The sequence below is a fragment of the Danio rerio genome, chromosome 13 (assembly GCF_049306965.1).
Source record: "Danio rerio strain Tuebingen ecotype United States chromosome 13, GRCz12tu, whole genome shotgun sequence".
In the NCBI taxonomy this organism is placed as follows: Eukaryota; Metazoa; Chordata; class Actinopteri; order Cypriniformes; family Danionidae; genus Danio; species Danio rerio.
The window spans coordinates 36,554,835-36,577,461 of NC_133188.1; the positions used below are offsets into that span (position 1 = coordinate 36,554,835).

At 34.1% G+C, this 22,627-nt stretch overlaps 2 protein-coding genes across 3 annotated transcripts; one reads left to right on the forward strand and one right to left on the reverse strand.

Moving 5' to 3' along the window:
- The first annotated feature begins 2,132 nt into the window (after window positions 1-2,132).
- Window positions 2,133-7,845, forward strand: si:ch211-10a23.2. Of its 2 annotated transcripts, none has more exons than NM_001145765.1 (4): window positions 2,133-2,315; window positions 2,682-2,770; window positions 5,196-5,385; window positions 6,357-7,845. In NM_001145765.1, exons 1-4 carry the CDS (start codon window positions 2,289-2,291, stop codon window positions 6,498-6,500), a joined length of 450 nt encoding a protein of 149 aa, NP_001139237.1. In that variant the 5' UTR covers window positions 2,133-2,288; the 3' UTR covers window positions 6,501-7,845. The 2 variants fall into 2 exon arrangements, with proteins under 2 accessions (NP_001139237.1, XP_073775921.1); XM_073919820.1 differs by having other exon boundaries at window positions 2,196-2,315; window positions 2,682-4,561; window positions 4,854-5,385; window positions 6,357-7,842.
- A 243-nt stretch (window positions 7,846-8,088) lies between these two features.
- Window positions 8,089-19,209, reverse strand: plek2 (pleckstrin 2). Its single transcript, NM_001128739.1, is given in 9 exon segments — window positions 8,089-10,119; window positions 10,812-10,890; window positions 11,011-11,094; window positions 13,654-13,755; window positions 13,848-14,035; window positions 17,769-17,860; window positions 17,940-18,130; window positions 18,899-19,063; window positions 19,147-19,209. Coding segments are annotated over 9 exon segments (1,086 nt in total). The 5' UTR covers window positions 19,204-19,209; the 3' UTR covers window positions 8,089-9,991.
- Window positions 19,210-22,627: the final 3,418 nt, after the last annotated feature.

The window sequence follows — 22,627 nt, forward strand, 5'->3', positions numbered from 1 at the left end:
CTGGAACCCATGGTGCATGTCTGTAGAGTCCAAATGACAATTCATCTTCTCTCCCTTTTTATTTTTGCACATTTCATTTTCTGGTTTATATGACCTGAAAAGGGGCATCATGGTGGCTGAGTTGGTAGCCCTCAGAAGATTGCTGGTTCGATCCTCAGCTGGGTCAGTTGGCATTTCTGTGTGGAATTTGTATGTTCTCCTCATGTTCGTGTGGGTTTCCTCCAGGTGCTCTGTTTTCCCCCACAGTCCAAAGACATGTGGTACAGGTGAACTGAAGAAGCTAAATTGTCCATAATGTATGTGTGAATGCAATAGTGTATGGGTGTTTTCCAGTGTTGGGTTGCAGCCAGTAGGGCATCCACTGCATAAAATATATGCTGGATAAGTTGGTGATCCATTCCCTTAATAAATAATGGGAATAAGTCAAAAAGAAAATGACTGACCTGGAAAAAACTGAAATGTACTCATAGTGTATAGCGGGAAATGCAAATAAATAGTGACAGTGCTCAGCATAAGTGAGTAACCCCCATTTGAGATTAAATATTTGTATCCAATTTTCGGTCAACATAGCCAATATGTGTTGGTCTATTTAAACAAAGCAGGTTTATTAAATTAAATTAAAATAAGAGTTGTGTCACCTACCATCTTTAGGAATTTAGGAATAGAAAGATAATACATTTAAATTCAAACAAGTAATTGCAAAAAAAAAAATGTAAAAGACTTCAACAGTTTTTTTATGTTTCTCTTGAGTTTTCCTGTTTATTAAAACATTTAGGCTACATTTTTAAAAAAGTAATTTGGGTGTACTCGTTTTTGGACTGCGATCTTATTTATTTTTTGTTAGATCTTTTTGAGTTCCGTTTTTGGCGTTGCACTGACTAATCTATATGCACAAATATATTATTGCAAAGTATCCTGTAGAAAATCTGAATTGAAATTTAAAAGAGAGATTTGTGAGGGGTTTATATTTGCTGAGCACTGTATAACAGTCAATATTTGTATGATTTTGAGACTAGCCTGTTTTTGTTAGCCAGATAAGAAAATAACCTTCAATCTGCCAAAACTTCAGTGTTCTTACATTGACTGTAAAAGCATCTCATTGTACCCTAATTTATGATCTATTTGCAATTTTTAAAAAAAATATATATTAGTTTAACCATTTCAACATATCAACTCCTACTGAACTGCAAAGTCAGCATGAAAATGACGTGTATAGGGGTCAGTCCTCTAAATAATAAGAAATAGTTTGCTCTAAAATTACCATTACCATTGTGAATGCATAATCACGTCAATTAAAACACTTTTCTTGTAAAATAGGGGTTTGTTTCTATATATAGCCTAAAAGTTAAGTCAAATTAGATGCGTTGTTTGTATAGTTTGACCTACAGTAATCTCTGAAATGGCTAATCACAGGATATTGTAGGTCAGAATACACAAACTACCCCACAAAGCACTAAAAAATTCAAGATGATGCATTAAAATAGACGTCATTTTATTTGGTTCACTGAAGCATGTTACACAAAATAATATTGTATAATTTGCACACTGAAGATATAATATTAATAATATAAACTTTATAGTAACTCCCCATATATTAAAATTAATAATAATATATCATAATCCCCATATACAGCATTAATATTTTGTTGCCTTGATATATTTTTGATCAATTGTACTGATAAATAGAAACAAGACATAATGACATGCTCTTTGTTTGTAAGAGAACCTAAAAACTAACTTGGTGAAATTTAATCATCTAGAGCTCGAAGTAGAGCCTTGGAAACTCTCAATAGGTGGTAAAAACAGTGCAGAAACAAACTGCTGGACTGGTTAGATGGGAATGCGAAACAATACACCTATTGGGACCTGGAGCTAATTATGTCTATCGAGTGTGTTGTCTGTTCCACTATTACATGAACTCATTCCCAAGTGAATTATTGTTTATCTTGCTGCGTGAGGCTAATCACAGTATTAAAAAAACAAAACTTAGGCTACCTAGTTTTACACTCTTGTTGCGAATTTCTGGAAGTGCGAGACTCATATTTTAATAATAGTTTTATTTTTATTTCTTTCTAAATGAAATGCTGAAGTTTCAGCTGTACATCTGTCATCGTCACTGAGTCGGTTGCTATGGAAACCCGGTGGCGCGAGGCGGGGTTCGCGCATCCAACGCCGGTCTCGCGCGCTCTGACGGTGCTGATCACTCCCGTTCATGACAGCTATTGTCCTCGCGCTCGATACGCAACACCTTCACGACTAAACTAAAGCCATTGCGACAAGCGGAGAGCATGTCGGAAAAGGAAAACAACCGAAACGTGAGTATGATGACGATGATTTCGCAGTTAGTCCTCCACGGAGATAATTGATAGCGTGGGAATAGTGACGTAGGCACAGGTTAATGAAATGTAACTCTTTTAAAAATGCAATGTCACACATAAATATTTCCTACATTACGCTACATTATACTACGATTCGATAGTTTAACGTTATATAAAAGCCTAAAAAATGTAGCCTAATTTGCATATTAAACAATATTGAAAACTGAGAATAAGCTGAGGTGATTTTCGTTCTCGTCTCTGAGCAGCGGGTTGTCATGATATCGTGATGTTAGATCTGCGCATTAATCTGATTTTATCTGGACTGTACCATGTTAGAAGTAAAGCACTCGATTGTTTCTGCAGGAGGAGGACTATGTTGGGGAGATCAAAGGGGGTCTTCGGCCGACCATGAGGCTGATAGTGATGGGTATTGTTCATAAGCAGCCTAAAAGGTTGGTATGAGACACATCTGTCTGTATTTCTGTGGTTCCCGCGTTTATGTGTCCAGATTGTCCACTGTCTGTCACCTCATACATCCTGAATGACTCGTTTATAAGACTGCGCCTTCACTGCGGGAACACAATGAGCCGGTTGTGTCAGGGATTAAACCGTTTTTACGTCTCCATTCCACACAAACATGACATGAAGCAAACAGTGCCAGAAAATAGGCCTATAAACAAAACTATAGAAAAAAATTCGTTTTAAATAGAGCAACACAAGGGGACTGTAGATACAGCCACACTCTTAGCGTTTTGTTACTGCATACGTGGATTAAAAACATTCTGGCGTCTGCAAAAAATGAAATTAATGTTATTTTATACACATATCGAATATGTTTACTGCTTGCAAAATCTCTTTGATGTTTCAAATAACTTATGAAAATTTTAAATTGTGTGTGAAAATATTAGTTTCATTCAGACTATTCAATTAAATCAAACTAATAAAACAAGTCATACATTTCTTGGTAAAAAAAAAAAATGCTTGCAAAATGGCAAAATAGTGGTAGTGGATTGCCTCACAGCAAGAAGGTCGCTGGTTCGAGCCTCTGCTGGGTCAGTTGGCATTTCTGTGTGGAAATGTTTGCGTGGGTTTCCTCTGGGTGCGCCGTTTTCCCCCGGACACAAGTACAAAGACGTGGTACAGGTGAATTGGGTAAACTAAATTGTCAATAGTGTATGTATGAGAGTGTTTGGGTGTTTCCCAGTAATGGGTTGCAGTTGGAAGGGCATCAGCTGCGTAAAACATATGCTGGATAAGTTGGCGGTTCATTCCGCTCTAGCGACCCCTGATTAATAAAGGGACTAAGCCAAAAAGAAAATAAACAATTAAAATAACAAGTATTTAGTGCTTCAACACTGTCCTTAAAGGGACATTTCACCCAAAACTGTACTAAACCTCTACATGTTTCAAACATTAATAATGTCTCTTCTGTTGCAGAATGTTGGACACCAGTATTCATTTACTTCAATAGTATCTTTTTGCATATAACATTGTTTAAAATGTCTTCTTTTGTGTAAAAGGAAGAAACTAAGAAAAGATAAATAACATCTAATATCTGACTGCTTTAAACCATCTGTAAGAAATGTAGGTTTTATTCCAGATTCTACCCTTCTGTTTGACAAACAGGTAAATGCAGTAGTTAAATCTTGTTTTTTCTAGCTGAGATGATCAGCCAAAGCCAGAATTTGAGAGATTAATCCATGCCTTTTATATATCACCCGCAGGTTTAGCAGCATAACTCCTATCCTGTGCTCCCTAAATTGGTTGCTGATATGTTTTAGAATTGAGTTTAAAATTTTAATGTATGTTTTTAAGGTGTTAAATCGCCAGGCTCCGACTTATCTCTCTAATCTTATTAAAATGTCTGGCAGATGTTTAAGGTTCCTAGATCCAAATTGAAGAAAAGAGGAGCTCGAGCTTTCTCTGTAGTAGGTCTGAAAATGTGGAATGGGCTACCTATGTCCATCAGAACAATTTCCAATAAATCTTTGTTCTGAGGGAAAGTTAAACTACACCTATAGAAAAAGCTTGAATTGATCCTACTGTAGCTATCTGGGGCCTCTACTTTGGCAAAAACCCAACGAAAAAGCAATGGCAAAAGCAAGCAAAAAGAGAAACTTTGAACAGAATATGATTTGAAGGTGCTGCTTTCGGAAGTAGACCGGAGAAAAACGGTGTTATTGGCAAGTTTGTCCTCCGGAATTAATTACAAAAGAAAAAAATAGATTTCAACGCAAGTCTTTGTACATGAGGCCCCTGGTGTCTTGTTATTTATCGTTGATGCTGTGTGGTATGTTGGATGTATTCTATGTTGTTTTATCTGTTGCTAGCTATTTTTGATAATTAGTTTTTAGATTTGTACAGCACAATGGTCTACAACTGTTGTTTTATTGCGCTTTATAAATAAATAACTAAATTAAATATTCTATTAATATGACTAACCAAATGATTTTTGCTTTAAATATGCCTGACAATATCTTTGGTTTGCTTTTCTCCTCTTTTTATTGTCAGTCCAACCTCTTTGACGTGATGTAGAGAATGGAATTAGTGTTTTTAATCTTGTTTTTAACATTCGATTTCCATTCAAATGTTCACAGTGTAATGCGTTTGGTTTTCCAGCTGTTGTCGTTCACTTCTTTTTTGCCAGCATGAGAAAAGGTCAGTTCCCATGAAGTCTTTGCCAGGCAGATTTGAGGAAAAAACAACAGTTGGACAATCCTGGCCATATTTGGCAAACAGGGGTTACCCAGGAACTCCTGGCTCATGATGTGATTTGATCAAATTCCATTTGACTTGATGTTTTAGTTTCACACCTACACAAATAACCAATGTTAAAAATAACCCAAGTCTATTCTGTCTGTATTTTGTTTTTTTAAGTATGGTAGTGATAGTGTCGTGCCAGTCTAAAGGAGAGGGGGATGAGGAAATCGAGGGGGATGTTGGGCTGGAGTTAAAGGTGAACTTTCCAGAAAAGGCCGTGCTTCGCAACGCTCGTCTGTCAGGAAAATGGGGCTCTTCAGAAACCGCTCTGTCTTTCTTTCCCTTTGCTCCAGGAGAAGCCTTTAAGGTAAAGACTATGTTAAAGGGGACCTTTAAACAGTTGTGTGGCAACAGTGTGTCAATATAAGCCTCTAATAGCAAAAAATGTATTAATTTAAGTTTTTATAATCACACTTGACGGTGACACAGTGGCACAGTGGGTAGCACATTAGTTCAACCTCGGCTGGGTCAGTTGGCATTTCTTTGCCAACAATTTGCATGTTCTCCCTGTGTTGACGTGGGTTTCCTCCGGGTGCTCCGGTTTCCCAAACAAGTCCAAAGACATGCGGTACAAGTGAAATGGGTATGCTAAAATTGACCATAGTGTATGAGTGTGTGTGTGTATGAGTGTGATGAGTGTGTGTATGAATGTTTCCCAGTGATGGGTTGCACATGGATGGGCATCCACTGCGTAACACATAAGCTGGATAAGTTGGCGGTTCATTCCACAGTGGCAACCCCAGATTAATAAAGGGACTAAACCGAAAAGAAAATGAATGAATGAATGAATGATCACACTTGATGAAAATAGTTTGCAAAAACACTTTGATATTCTTCCTTTTTACATGTCATCAGAGGGGGAAAGCACTGCCTATTGGTGACATCATAAACAGCCCTAAGTGAGAAGCAGCTGTCCACCATTAGTTTTTACACTTGCTGATGATAATGTCAGCAACTAAGAGTCATGTTTTGCTGTTTGTAGTTCTGCCCTTTTGAAAAGAGTGCTGGGAGCACAATCTCATTTGAATTTAAAGCGACAGTAACCAAAACGCCACAATTTGGCTCAAATTTTAAAAGGGGTTATTAAAGTTATAGAGTTATAAAAAATGATTTGTGTGTTATTTTAAGCTAAAACTTCACATACACACTCTAGGGACATCAGAGACTTATTTTACATCTTGTAAAAGGCTCATGATAGGTCCACTTTAAAACTGAAATCTCTGCTAATGTCACACCTTTCAGCCATAATAATAACGTCTTGTCGTCTGTCTTTGTCAGATGGAGATTGTATGCGAGCACCAGCAGTTTCGTATTCTGGTGGACGGGCAGCCGCTGTGTGGTTTCGCTCACAGACAGACTCAGCTGGCATCTCTTAATGCTCTCAGAGTTCACGGAGATCTACAGCTCACCAAAGTGGCTTGAGCAATAGGAGAAGTGCCTGCCAGGATGACAGACTATTCATAGGAGCAACCCCCGAGGATGAAGAAGCGTACTGTATTCAACTGATTTAAAGTTAAACGAGTTTCTCGGTTCATTTATAACACCTAAATCTCATTTCAGTTTGTCCCGTGTTAGTTTTAGTCGACTCAAGGCCTGTTCACACAAACAACAGGTCTTTATTGCTCATTTTAGTTGATTTTGCTGCTGTTCATTTAAAAAAAAAAGAATGTTTGTGTATATTTGGACACATTTAAAGGAGAAAACCTCATGTGCAGCTAGTTTTAACCTACAAAAGAGTAAAGAGTTGAAATACAGATTGCTTAAAATTCAAGTTATGATTTGGTGCAAGCTAGCTAGCATTGTAGATTATTTTTTAGCTTAGCTTTTAAAACACATGACGTACTACCTAATGTTTTTACTTTGCTTTGTGGTAACATTTGATCAGTTTATTTGGCTCTTTGATACAGAAGCAGAAGTGCCTTCATTTGTTCCATTAGATGCACTTATTAAGTAGACGACTTTAGGTGTGCTTGTAGAGGTGATTGTAGTTCCAATTTATTTATGCATTTGATAGACGCATATTACATTGCATTCAAGCTATACATTTGATCAGTTTAGGCATTTCCTGGAAACTTAACCCATGGCCTTGTCATTGCTACGCTCTAAAGAATTGCTGGGTTGTCCATTATCATATCCATATTTTGGTTGAAATAAAACCAGCATTGATTGGAGTGTAGCAAGGTGTTTTAGGGATAGTTCACTCAAAAATCAAGCATATACTCCACTATTGCTTCCCCTTAAGTGGTTCCAAACTAAAGTGGAACAGTGTTTTTGTCCTGTTGAACACAAAAGATATTTTGAAGACTGTAGGTAAGCGGTAGCCATTGACATCCATAGTAGGAAATAAAAATACATTGGAAGTCAATGGCTAGCTTTTTTCATTTCTGGGTGAACTATTCTGTGAACAGTTGTATTTGTTTTGCTGTTTGAATGTTGAAACCATTTCAACAGAATAATTCAGAATCATCTTTTGTTGATGGGAATGTACCACAGAACTGGTCTGATGGCATACAGAAGCCTAGCATTCATAACTGACACCCGAATGTTCACTTTAAAATGTAATTCCCTGCGAATGTATTGGTTTGAAGAAAAAGGACTCAAAGTCCATGTTGAGCCTGTACTTGGTGCTGTCGGTCTACACAATGCTGCAAATGAAGCATGTGTCAAATAAGGCTCATAGCAAGGTCTGCTTGAATGTCTTATAACATCTAACAATTGCAATATGTACTGTAAACTTTTCTTAAACAAGAAGATCTGAATTATTTGACTTGTTTAATGTGTGTGTGTGGTCATACCAGAGAGTGAGAATCTCACACACACACAACACACACAACACAACAAAACAAAACACAACACACACACACACACACACAAACTAAGAGGCTTGTGCAAGACATGAGCTCAGTTCTGTTAAGTAACAGCCTGATAGACAAGCTGATGGCATGTAATAACAAGTCAATGACCAAAACAAAAGCATGCATGTCAAATGAAAGATTACAAAAGGACAATATTCAAATAAAAACTTTACTTTGCAAAGTAAGATATAACAAACTAGGAAAATTCACACTGATCATTAAATACATTTCACATTACATTCACTGAATGTATACAGCTTTACCACCTACACTTTGAGATAAAAATATTTTACATGCTAATTAGGATGAGGGTTTATTATTTATTATTGGGGTTTATTACTATTTATTGTTAATATTTAATTGTTTTAGACCAGTGGTTCTCAAACTGTGGTCCATGTACCACTAGTGGTATGTGGGCTTCCTTTTGGTGGTACGCGGATGAATCAAATATGTCATATGTACATTTGCAGGTGGTGATAAACCAAGAGTTTTTTCTTCTTTGTTTACTTTTTAAGAACAATAACCTACCATTTTTAACTTTTAAAAGCCCATTATAATTTAAGTGTTCTCAATATTAGGAACTAATATCCCTCGTTTTTGAACTGGACAGAGCTTTAGCTGCTTTACTGGACCTAATACGGTACTGTATTTCAATACAGCTCATTATTGTGGTACTTGCAAAGACAGCTTTTTTCTGAGGTGGTATTTGATGAAAAACGTTTGAGAACCACTGTTTTAGACTGTAACGCTGTATATATCTTATTTTATTTGCACACATACAACACATTTGCAAGAATGTGAAGAAACAGATGTGTGACAAAGGGATAGTTCACACAAAATTTCAAATTCTGTCTTCTTTACTCACACTTCACTTGCTCTGTTTAAACCTGCTTGAGTCTTTTTCTTCTGTTGAACACAAAATAAGAAATATTGAAAAACGCTGAAAATCTGTAACCATTCACTTCCTTTGACTCTGTTTTTCCTACTATGGCAGTCATTGGTTACCGATTTTCAACATCCTTCAAAATATCTTCTTTTGTGTTAAACAGAATAAAGAAACTCAAAAGGTTTGGAACCACTTGAGAGTGAGTAAACAGTGACTCAATTTTCATTTTTATGAGTGTCAATTGCCGCATTGCATTCAGATTAACGCACATTGCATTAAAATCAATCACACAAATTTCATTTGAATGCAGTAGCCAATCAGTAGTGTTAGATTACTCTCTTTCCTTACTGCATTCCAATGGGAAGGGCTCATCACTATGTCTTAATCCCATCTGAGGGTCCCTCTGAAAGAATTAGGGCATAGAGATGAGCCCTTCCTAATTAAAGTCAGTGTGTAAAAACCAAACAAATCCCTGCTCAAAGTATCATGGCACTAAGTGTCCATCAGTTGTATCCTTCGAAATCATTATTATATTCCAAAGGGCCCTTTGAAGTGGCCAGATTTAAGCACTTCATTTTGGAATGATACTTCAATATGGAATCTGTGATTGTTATCACTCCCAAGTGCCATTCAGAGAGCGATGTATCCCATTTGGAATGCACCTTGTCAAAATGCTGAGGAAATTTACAGTAGGAGGATTAATTAGACTGTTTTAGAGACTATAATAGGAGATAAATTGTGCTACACTAATGTACAGGACTAATGTGTTGTGTGTAGCCAAATTATAATGTGCCATATACATTTATTATTTACTCTACTAATCAATATTAATAATCATGATCAAAGTATTAAGTAATATTGCACAATAATTCATCCTAATATTTTAGCACTGGCCTGTAATTAATTCCTTTTTAAGTGTTATTTGCATATAAATTTGATCAGTTATTGGCAACAATGTGTATTATTGACTGACTGAAGTAAACGGTTAAGTTTATGATGTACAAAAAAAAGCAACAACACAGTTATAATAACTGTAAAATCTGCCCATATGAAGATGCTAGAAAGCACATGTTGCCCCTTAATGGGAAAGTTCTGATAACAGAAATAAACGAATTCATAACAAATGAGTTAAAATAATACCAGTAGAGTCCGCTGAGCTTGAAAGTGCATAATTAAGTGACTCGTCTAATAGCTTGGATCCAGTCCATCCTCTCCTCGTGTGTCGGAGCCTGGATGTAATAGTGTGTGTCCATCTGAGTGATGATTTTAAACAGATTCCCCTGCACTTTACCTTTAACACCTGAGGATTGCAGGAAACACATCATTAGCCTTTGAGATTACAGTATTTATGTCTCACTGTTGCCTGTGGCATGGAAACTTTTCCTGATGTAAATATCCGCTTGTTAAAAAGATGAAAATCCTGTCATCATTTTCTACCCTTCAATCATTACAAACTTGCTTGAGTTCCATTTTTTGGTTGAACACAAAAGAAGATATTTAGAAAAATGCTGGAAACCAGTAACCATTGACATGCATAGTATTTGTTTTTCCTACTATGGAAGTTAATGGTTACTAGTTTTGAACATTCTTCTGAATATCTTCTGAATATCTACACTTGAGTGTAGGTAAATGGTAAGTACATTTTTATTTCTGCATCCAAAAGATGCCAAAATCAAACAACAAATGCTTCTAATATAGACTCGCAGTGTGCTTTAATACGACTGAAAATCATGACTGCAATGCTTATGTCTAATCTCAGATGGTCAGACAGTGATTCATAATTTATAAATCCTTAAAATACTGCTGTCTGGGACACTGAACACCATCATTTAGTAAAAGATTAGAACAGTGGTCATAAATGACTGTTCAGACAGTTTCTCAATTAAAACAAGGCTTCCCTGGAAAAATCCATACATCCCAACCCAACAAATGGATTGATTGCATGAGCACTTCATGACACTTCAGAGATTTCAGCAGAAGTGTGTGACTCACCTGCCGGTGTGCCGTTATCATCCAGAGCAGACACCAGACAGCCACGCAGAGAAACACTGCCGGCTGGAGTCACGTCATCCTGAGAAAAGTGGCCATCAAGAACAGAAGAGTCAGCAGCGGAATAACATCCTCACCACTTTAGACTTTGGGATAAATGTTATTTAAAAGGCTTTATAATTGCACATATCAGCATTCTCACCTTGCTGGGGTCATAATAATGCAGGAAACCAGGCTCTGCCCGCAGAACAAACAATCTCACCTTCCAGTTCTTGACTTTGTGGCCCTTAAACAGAGATAACATACAGTCATTATCACAGATAAGTGCATTTCAGATCCAGTTGTAGAAGAGTGCTCATTATAATTACATGGCTGAAATTAAAAGTAACTTACGAAATGTTATTTTTAAATATAATAAACATTAATGGAAATAAAAGTGAACTTAAATGTGTACTACACTGTAAAAACTGCTGGGTTCCACACAATTGATTTTTGTTGGGGTAACATGAAGGACTTAAGTTCATTTGTATTATATTTAGTGGTGTAACGATCACAAACCTCAGGGTTCAGATCACATTATGTTTTTTTAGTCACAGATTAGACCATTTTTTGTATCATTCCAAAAGAGGAGACGACAAAGGTAATTTGCTTTCCATTTATTACAAAAACAGTACTGCAAGACAACTTTACTTTCATAAAATAAAATGAAGAAATAATTAGCTGAATAAAAATAAACTAAAATATTCAATATTGTAAAAAAATCACTGTTACTACTTCTGCTGCTGATAATGCTAAATGAATAAATCTAACATTATTATTTGTACAACCCATATTTAATTTAAGTCTAATTTTTAATAAATGATCAGTTATTCACTCAAAACTTTGTTTCATTGCTAGATGGATCATTTTTGAAAAATTATTTGGTGGCATATTTTTGATGGCTGGTTGTCCCCAAGTTTTGTTTAAATAATGTAATTGCTGCCTACAACTTTCGTTTTTGAGCATATGAGGATGATTTTAACCTTCACTGTAAACATGAGTGATTTTATCTAAACTTTAAACTCTTATCCCGATACTTCTGTCCTATTTCACTGTTTGTAACTTCATAACTAAATCAAAAGACTAAACACTCAATCTCTTTCTTGATTTTTGCGTTTTACAAACACAGATTCAAATGCAGCGATTCGAAGAATTAATAAACGTGCAAATCACCATTATTTATGGTGATGGGTTGTTGTGTGGGTGTTGAAATCTTGAAATCTTGACCTTTAAATGATTAATCGTGCATTAATGCAGGCTAAACGAGTATTGAAAGAAAACAGCTTAAATGACCTAAGAAACCCATCACATGAATAACCCACCACAACTTCTTCTGTCATCCTTATACTGTACAGGAAAGCCTAAATGTTTTTCATTCATGTGATTTGAATGACGTGAGAGACAATCTCTCAGCAATCGTTACAAATTTAGGATTATTCTACAAGTAAAAAAATATTAATCCGCGGGTCATGTGTGTTCTGAACCGTGGGTTGTGATCTGTGCAAATCACGTCAACTATGATCCGTTACAACCCTAACTATATTATATTACATTATATTATATTATATTATATTATATTATATTATATTATATTATATTATATTATATTATATTACTATATTATATTATATTACAATATTATATTATATTATATATTACATTATATTACATTATATTACTATATTATATTATATTATATTATATTATATTATATTATATTATATTACAATATTATATTATATTATATTATATTATATTATATTATATTATATTTTATTACAATATTATATTATATTATATTATATTATTTATTATATTACTATATTATATTATATTATATTATATTATATTATATTATATTATATTATATTTTATTATATTATATTATATTATATTATATTATATTATATTATATTATATTATATTATATTATATTTTATTATATTATATTATACAAGTTGAACAAAACAATTGTGTGTTTCTCCAAAAAATCAATAATTGTGTTGTTTTGGCTCATTTTAAATAAGTAGTTTGAACAAACAGTAAATGTCATCTTTTGAGTGTACTTAGTACTAAAATGTCTCAAAATAAAACAGTATAATGCTTAAATAGATAAAATCTGAATAGCTACATTTTTTATTTACACGTTAACATTATTTTAGTTAGCATAAATGTGACTTACTGAATTGACTAAAATAAAAATAATTATTAGACACTATACAGGCATTACAAGAAAATACTGTGAAACAACAAAATCACAAAACTTCAGTTAAAACAAATCTTAAATGTTATCTTATTTTATTTGTCAGGGAAATATTTGTAATTTTTACTTAGTTTACTAAATTTAAACATATAGTTCACTTAAAAATAAAAATTGTACTCACTACTAAATCACCCTTAAGTGTTTTCAAACCTTTCTTCCATTAAAAAAAAGACATTTTGAAGAATGCTGGAAACCATTAACCATTGACTTTCATTGTTGGGGAAAATGAATAATATGGCAATCAATGGTTTCTAGGTTTTCTTCAGAATATATATATATATATATATATATATATATATATATATATATATATATATATATATATATATATATATATATATATATATATATATTTTTTTTTTTTTTTTTTACCAGAAGCAAGAAACAAGTGAAGAGTGAGTAAAAGATTATTTGGTATTTATAGGGGAACTACAAAAAAAACACACAAAAAATGTGGAATTCAAAACAATTAATACATACATTACAAATGAATTCAAACTATATATACAAACACAATAGGATTGAAACCGTGCTAATGTTCACCTGTTTGAGCAGGTAACCTCTCTTCACCACCTTTCCACTCAGCTCCACTGCAGTTCGAGATTTCTCTGCCTTCACACTGCCTCTCTTCTGAAAGCTTTGGGACTGTTTGAGAAAATGTGTCTAGTTTAATAAGTATATCTTATTTTTATAACTACAATACAAAAAATGACTGAAGACAGAGCTCTGTAACTTACAAAGGAGTAGAGAGCAGTGGAATCGTCGAGGAACTGTTCTCCGAGAGCAGCGTTACGGAGAGCGTCTGCACTCCTGATCCCAACGGGCCGCAGAGAGCCTTCATCCAGCAGAGCAGAGGCCAGCGTTACTGCCTCCACACGGCTCAGAGCCAGCTTATTAAACACAAGCCAATCCACCACTGCTGAACCTGCACACATGCAGATTAAAACACTCAATCGCTGTTGATTTATGAGTAAGGCTGCACAATATATCGTTTAAGCATCGAGATTGCAATGTGCAAATCTGCCATAGACACATCGCAGGAACTGCAATGTACATTTGGAATTATAGTTAACCAGAAAACACAGTTCAGAACACATACAAAGTTTAACCTTAATAGAGTGAAAGGTTTTTTTTAAGTAATATTACTATTTCAAGCAAATGTAAACCACTTTGGCACTAGAATAAAATTTGTAGATTGGTAGTAATAAGATTAGTTGTATTTAATTACAAATAGTAGTTCCAAAGTATGAATACTACAGCAGTCAACATTTAAAAGTGGATCAAAAACGTTTTTCAAAACTGTCCTAAAACAAGAATGGGTGTTGTAGATTAGTTTTGGGACAACTTTGATGAAAGATTTTGATCCACTTCAAATACTGACCACTGTATACAGATTTATGTTACATTTGATTGATTTCCTTCCTGTACCCTAATACTGTTAGTCTCTCCAGAAAACCATTAAGCACTGTTTAGTTCATTTGTATCTTTGTTCCATTGTATTGAAATTTGTTTGTTACAGTTTTCGCAAATGCACTCCCTATCTATGTAAAATTTTGAATTCTTCCCAAATAGAATCATTTAAATCATCTTGTGAAAATACATTCATACCGCAAAAGTATATCGCAGAAATACAAAACATTGCAACGTCAGTTTTTTTCCAATATCTTGAAGCCTTTTTAAAAGTCTTAATATCAATTCACCTGTAGGTGGCGACTAGTGACACTTATTTGTTCATCAAAAATAACATAAACTCTAGTGTGGAGTGAATCAGCACCTGCTGAAGTAGCTCTGGCCACAATGCTCTTCAACAAGAGGCAAATATTTTTTATTTATTAACTGTCAAAGTTACATGTAAAACATAAAATTAAACATCATTTTTGCATGTTTTTTTTTTTAACTGATTCTGAGGTAAAATTGTCATAATGTGAATAAGCTGCCTCCCCTGGTGCTGCAGTCCAATGCATTTCATTTTCTGTTATACCTTTATCTCCATCTCACATGTAGGGCTGCATGATTTGGAGAAAAAAATCGAATTGAGATTTAAAATATGATTTACAACCATTTCATAAAAGAACTACAGGTTTGATAAGGTGGTTTTAACAGCACCAAATAAGACCAAGCATAATCACACAGTTTGCTATATTATGCTATTTATATTGATTCTTTAATTTTTTGCTATACCATTGTTATACTTCTATAATTGTCATGTCTTCCTTGTTGCTAAAAAAGCAATCTCTGTATTGTTTGTACTGTACTTGTTGTATTTACATTGTAATTGCTTGTTGTTATTGCAATTTAAAAATGCTACTGTTTATTTAAAACCTCTTAAACATCGTTGCCGTTTTTACCAATAGTCACGACAAATTAAGAAAACAACTACAGTATTTAAATATGTTAAAATGTTATATTTAAAGATATATAAAACCTTTACTTTTAGAAATTTAATAGAAATATTACAAATTATACAAAATATAAAAAATAAAAAAACGTTTTGAATGTTTAAAAGTTGCGAGTTCATTCTGAATGAGAATGTGCAAATCCTCTTTCACTTACGACTCCACCTGGATATGAGTGTTTTTTTTTTTTTTGGTGTTGTTTTTTATTAAACAATATATAGATAATGGGTTGTGGCTGGAAGAGCATCCTCTGCGTAAAAACGTGTTGTATAAGTTGGCGGTTCATTCCTCTGTGGCGACCCCAGATTAATAAAGAGACTAAGCCGAAAAGAACATGAATGAATGAATATATAGATTGTAATATAATTACAGTGTAGTGAAACATTTTGAAATAGAAGGAACATAGTGGAAGCCAGGGAATTTAATGGTTATGGCTTGAAGCCTGGGCATCTGGGCATTCTCCGTTTGCCATGCTGTGCAGAGTGGGTCACATTGAGTACAGCTCTCATCTGATTGGCTGAATGATACAAGTCACCTGTAGCTGCCAGGAGAGTCTCAAAAATACACACATGTATTCAGGGCTAGTCATACATGAACAAGCATTTGCACATTCTCATTTAAGATGAACTCGCAAATTTTAAACATACAAAACATTTTGTACACTGTTGTACATTTGTAAATGATGTTTTGCATTCATGAAACGTATTTGATGATTGTGTATTTTTATATTGTGTGTGTTAATTTAATTTTATGCATGTGAATTTGGCTACGCATGTGTACATCATGTCTTTTATGTGAACTCCTTTAGATTCTGATATGGTCCATAACAAACTGTCCCCTTCAAATCACGGTTTTGATTTAAAAATGATTAATCGTGTTTGTGCGAATATATATTAATATTAAGCGCTTCTGAATTTGGTTTTATGCTTGTGAATTTGGCTACGGTATGTGTATATTGTGTTTTTTTTATGTGAATTACTTTAGATACTGATCTGGCTCAATAACAAACGGTCCCCTTCAAATCACGATTTCGGTTTAAAAATGATTAATCTTACAGGTCTACTCTGATGTGTGCTCAACATTACAGTGAATTATGGGTTTAAAGTCTTCACCCAGAATACAAGCACCAGTGTAATGTGGTGTTTATACAGTGGTTTCAGTTTTAGGTTCAGTTTTTGTTAAAACTTTCTTTGAGGAACCCAAAATAGTTCTTCTATTCTGGTTTCACTGCAATAATTGTATCTTTAAAAGCTCATTTAAAAGTGCAGGATGCTTTTTGTTTTGATTTAAACCTTTTATTTACCATGCATGAATTTCATATTAGCAATTCCAATTGTCAACTTCCTCCAGATAGGGATCAGAAAATGTAATTTCTTCCATAATGAACATTGATGCTCTATTGCAGTGGTTCTCAAACTTTTTTACCAAGTACCCACTCAAAAAAAAATTTTTCAGGTATTTCATAGTAATACAATTTTTGATAAATTTTGAAATATATGTTGCATATACATATGACTTTTTTGTAAAACTTTTTGAACTCTAAACATTAACTTGTAGGCACATTGCGAAGTTTTTTTTTTTCAGAGAATATCAAGCTGACAAAACTTTGCTGCACTCTGATACCAGTTTTATTTCTGGAGAAAAATAAAAGTAATACAGTGTTTAGGTGTTCTGTGTTTGTCTGAGATAATTGGTTCTTGTCACGTGACTTGCGGTGCAGCATTCTGAAAAGTTAAGATGTTTTCAACTGGGCACGCCCTGAATACGCTAGTGCATTGTGGTGCTTGCTCCTTCATTGTAAATAACAAACTTGCGAGTGGAAATGACACGATAAGTGAATAGATTTGTGATCTACAGCAGTCGATTTTCTTCTTGCACATACATGCTGGATTTACCTGATTTGTTGATAAATGGGTTGCAGATCCATTCGTTGGCAGTTCTTACTCATTTTGCTAGCCTGTGGGTTAAATTTTGGCGCTCAAGTGACCGAGATGTAACAAGAGAATAAGGTCATTTTTCAAAATAAAAGAATTTTAGCAGCTGATGACATGATGCACTAAAGTAAACATTTTAAGCACATCGCCTTGATCGTAGGCTTTAGAGAACAGCTAGTGCTGATCACATCGGTGTTATTGTACGCATCAAATAATTAAAATTGTATTAATTTTCTCTGTCATTACTCAGTGATTCCTCCGCGTACATGTACCACAGTTTCAAAACCACTGCTCTATTGCATTGGCTCAGTGTGTTCGAGTGTCTGACCTGAGAAACAGTTGCTGTAAGAGCTGCCCTGCTCGATGTGACTGCAGTGCCGGATACCAGTGTGAACGTCATACATGGAGTCCACCACCTGACTGATAAATAAACACACATTTAAATGTAATGTTACAAACAAATACACACATATACTGACAAACACAGACTCGTAGCTACCTGAGGTTGACATTCTGAAGTTGAAGGGTTGAGGAGGCTTTTATTTGAGATGGGGCAGGAACCTGTGCATCACTTGAGCTGAGTTTCTGTACTGCTGCATCAATCGCCGCAGCCCATTCATCACGTTCCTCCCTCATGCAAGCCTCCAGAAAGTGCTCTTCTGATGTGTTGGTCTCCAATTTTATCACCAACTGCAGGATGAAAATGTGGTTTCCTCAGAATCAGACAACAGCATTTCATCTCGTACAGTAGATCTAAACAAACTTAAGCTGTTGGCGATGTTGAAATGAAACTGACGCATATTAAATAACACAAGCATAAAACCTCAGGATTTTGAAACTGGTTTTGACTGAAGTTATTCCACAAAGTCAGACACATTGCTAAGATTTATTGGGGGAAATAAAGTTATGTTCCTAACATGCTAGTTCATGTGAGCATTGCAAAACAAAATAATAGGTAATTCATATGAAGGATGACCTGAGGCTATGAACATTTAAAGCACAGAGACACTCCCAGTGTTGAACAACTTCACTATGCTATTTGTTTGCAGGCTATGGAAAAACCAAATGACCTTCTTTGATTCAGAGATTTAATAATAATAATGTTAATATGTAAAATACCTAATATTAAAGCACAAGATACTGCTTTGCTATAGAGCACCATATAACTTTATGATTATTTATATACAAGTCACATTTAACAGAATCAAAGAAAATAACTGTCACTAGTTAAAATCTAATTAAGACAATGAGTTTCTTTATGTTAATTCACATTTTGAGATCAAGAATAGATATTTGCACAAGTGAATACACAAATATTAATATCAAACATTCTAAAATGGTTTTACATTATGCTGAAATGTGTTTATGTGCTCTTCATTTAGGTATATTTTGTTGTTTAAACTTATATAATAGATAAAGATATTAGCAACGTATTATAATAAGTAATTTCTGACTCACCGGTCTGTTTTCGTACTCCAGGTAAGGACATGTGATTTTGCAGTTCCTCAATAAAATGGTCCCTCGGTGGCAAGAATCTCGTTTGCCGCCCTCATATTTGTAATAAAGGAGTCTGTCCGATTTAAGTGCAAACCAACGAACTTTCCAGTTTTGAACAACGTGACCCTAAAAACCAACATAATTTCCTTATGAACAGACAAGCAGTTTGGATATTGATATGGAATGAAATCATGTCCAAGAGTTCTTACCCTTTTTACCATAAAGCCCTCTTTAAGGATGCCGCTGTTTTCTGACTCAGTGCCCATGTTAAATCCTGTCGTAGTGTGGTGTGAAGAAGGTAAAGCACTTCAGGTGTTTTATACCTGCCGTGGAATTCCTCACGCTGTGCGTCACTGTACCCCCAGGTTCAGTGCGATCTAGACAGCTGCACTTAGCCAATAAATCCATAAGCTACGTTATGAGTAAATACTTTAATATAAAGATGATTTTTTAATTATAGTCTTATATAATCGATTAACAATGATAGGGAAATGATATATACGCAAAACAAAGTTTGAAAACATCTGCCCAGTGTACTTTTAGGCAAGCCTAACGTAAAATGACTCACCGAGACGTCGACAGACTGGGTGTGAGTCACTTATCTAGTTCAGGTAAGATTTATCAATTCAGTGACCGGATGTTTGTTGCTATGGCAGTGTAACTTTGGGATGGAAATAACTTAAAAACTATATTTTTAACAATTCAGACACAATGTTGTTATATTGATACAACCTATCAGTCTGGATTATAAAAAAATAGTGTCCGTGTTTCTATGGTTTCTACACAGTGCTCACAGAAAGAAAAAAAGAACATGATATAAACTTGAGGGTAAGACATTTAAGAATCAATTAGTAGCCTACATCAATTAAAGTCATAACAAAATTAAATTCTTCTGTTTGCTTTCTTGTTTTCAGATAATGAAATGTAAAATTAGTAAAGTGGTATTAAATTTGTGGATATGGAATTACAAAAAAAAAAATAATAATAATAATTCATAACAAAACTAGCATTCTTTTAGTAGAGGCAGATTCGTAATAACAAAAAAAAAAAAAAAATCATTCCAATATGTTTCCAAAACTGTACAACATATTTATTATCTCAAAATAAATGAAAAACTGTTTCAGTATGAAATTGACAAAATGAACATTTTACATCAATATTAGAATAAAACTTTTTCAAAAATTCTTTAGGATAAAATTTGTTGATTAATTTAAAAAACACTTCATTGACCTTGTTATTGAAGAAATATTTTTTGTTGCAAAGACCATATTATTTCCCCATTTTGAATCTCTATATATTATTTAAATAAGAGATTACAGAGGACAATGTAACAACTTTTTCAATAAAAGGAGATCTAATTTCGATCTTTTTTATATGAAAATATTTTATAAAAGTCTCTGTCGAATTAGAAAAGTAAGTTTTTTAGGAGAGAGATTATGCTATTTTTAAAGAGCATATTTCCTTCCTGATGTTATAGCTCCCATAACAATGGCACTTTTTTTGGACTTACTATATTATATTCTGGAATAAATTCAAAGTAATTCATAAAAAAAACTCTGCTGATAAATAACTAACTTAAAGCAAACCGTTCTTAAACACGGACTGAAAAATAAAGATTTTTTTTTATATAAAATATTTTGGTTATTCCAAATAAAAGACGTGTAAGGAGTAAAATTGTGTTTAGGCCTATAAGCCTATGCCAAAAAATATTTCATGCCTCCAACAAAAGAAAATACCCGTTTTGGAAAAATATTCCAAATTCAATCCTTATTCAGATACTAGCTAAATCTAAACTTCAGTTACAAAAATAAACACTTTTCGACATAGCTAAAGTAGGATTTTCCGTTACGTATAGGTGAAGACTGAGACATTCTTAAACAATAATGTGTGTGGATCACTTAACTAGAAATTAGCGCCCATGTTCCTACTGTACATGAACTGTGTAAAGCTGATGAACTGTGGCGGGAACTCGGTCAAACCTCAATGATCAGCATCATAATCTTCACTGGTCATCCACTTCTACTGTCACTAGATGGTGTACGCGCACAACAAATGCGTGTTTTTGGACTCAATGTTTTTTTCAGAATGCTCTCACAAGCCACCAAATTAAGTAAAATAATAATAATAATAATCATGTAGCAAAGTTACACTGTGACTGACCTCTGAAAATATTTGAAAAAAATAGTTAGGCTACTTGACAGCATGGCTTTCCCATGTTCCACATAATGAATTTTATACTGTAAATTTTTTTTATTCTATATCATAACCATAAACAAATCAGCCATATAAAACGTTCTGCATTTTTACAATACATGATTAAATAATCAAAATAAATTGGATATTAGGGCTACTATTCACAAAGTAGGGAAGATAAGAAGCCCATTTTTAGTTTTCACATCAAAATAAACGTACAAAAAGATTTAATATGTAAAAAGGTATATTACTTACAAGGAAAGTCTTTTGTTACGAATAAATTTTGTGGAAACCTTAAACTATTCATGAAATAATCTTCTATTGTCATTCAGCATAACACTCTTATTTGTGCAAATCATTAAACAACATATTTTTTCTGATGTGTTCTTATTAAAATATAAAAATAACAGATGATCAAAGCTTTTATAATACATTATGATTGAAACTTCGCAATGCTGACCTTTGTGTAAAACCTTGTTACTTGAAGGAGAGTGATAATGATTCCAAACAAAACTTAATAGGTATGGGTCTGGATTAATTGCAGCAATATCTGTGATAAGATTAATATAAACTTCTATTACACTTAATGACATTGATGGATTTCTTCTGTTAATCATGGTAAAAATCATTATTATTGTCTAAGGGAAACACAGGGTTCCCTCATTATAAGTTAAATATCAAATTCACTGACTTTCACTGACTAAACTGCTTAATTTCCATGACATCTGATGAACCGAAAAACTCAGCTTATATTAATATTATAATATATTAAAATAACAATATTAAGGGCAAGGCAGTGGCGCAGTAGGTAGTGCTGCTGCCTCACAGCAAGAAGGTCGCTGGTTCGAACCTCAGCTCAGTTGGTGTTTCTGTGTGGAGTTTGCATATTCTCTCTGCCTTCGCGTGGGTTTCCTCCAGGTGCTCTGGTTTCCCCCACAGTCCACAGACATGCGGTACAGGTGAATTGGGTAGGCTAAATTGTCCGTAGTGTATGAGTGTGTGTGTGTGTGTGTGTGAATGTGTGTGTGGATGTTTCCCAGAGATAGGTTGCGGCTAGAAGGGCATCCGTTGTGTAAAAACTTGCTGGATAAGTTGGTGGTTCATTCCGCTGTGGCAACCCCAGATTAATAAAGGGACTAAGCCGACAAGAAAATGAATGAATGAACATAATATTATAATAGTTTTAGCTTAAAATCATTTTGCAGAAATTTAAAAGCTACAAGAACAACAATGGATAATTTAACTATATGCAATTTCCAACAGGCATTAAACTATGTAGAATTATATATATTTTTTGACAATTGGAAACTACAAGTTAAATCATCAAACAAAAATTCCTGATATTCCAGCATCTGGAATGACATCAGACTTTCAATGCCTAAAACAGACTCCATGACACTCCAGAAATTCCATGAAACTGAGTATGACATGACATTCTAATGTCAGGGGGAAATTCAAGACATTACCCTTTTGAGATTTTAATCCTGAAACCCCCCT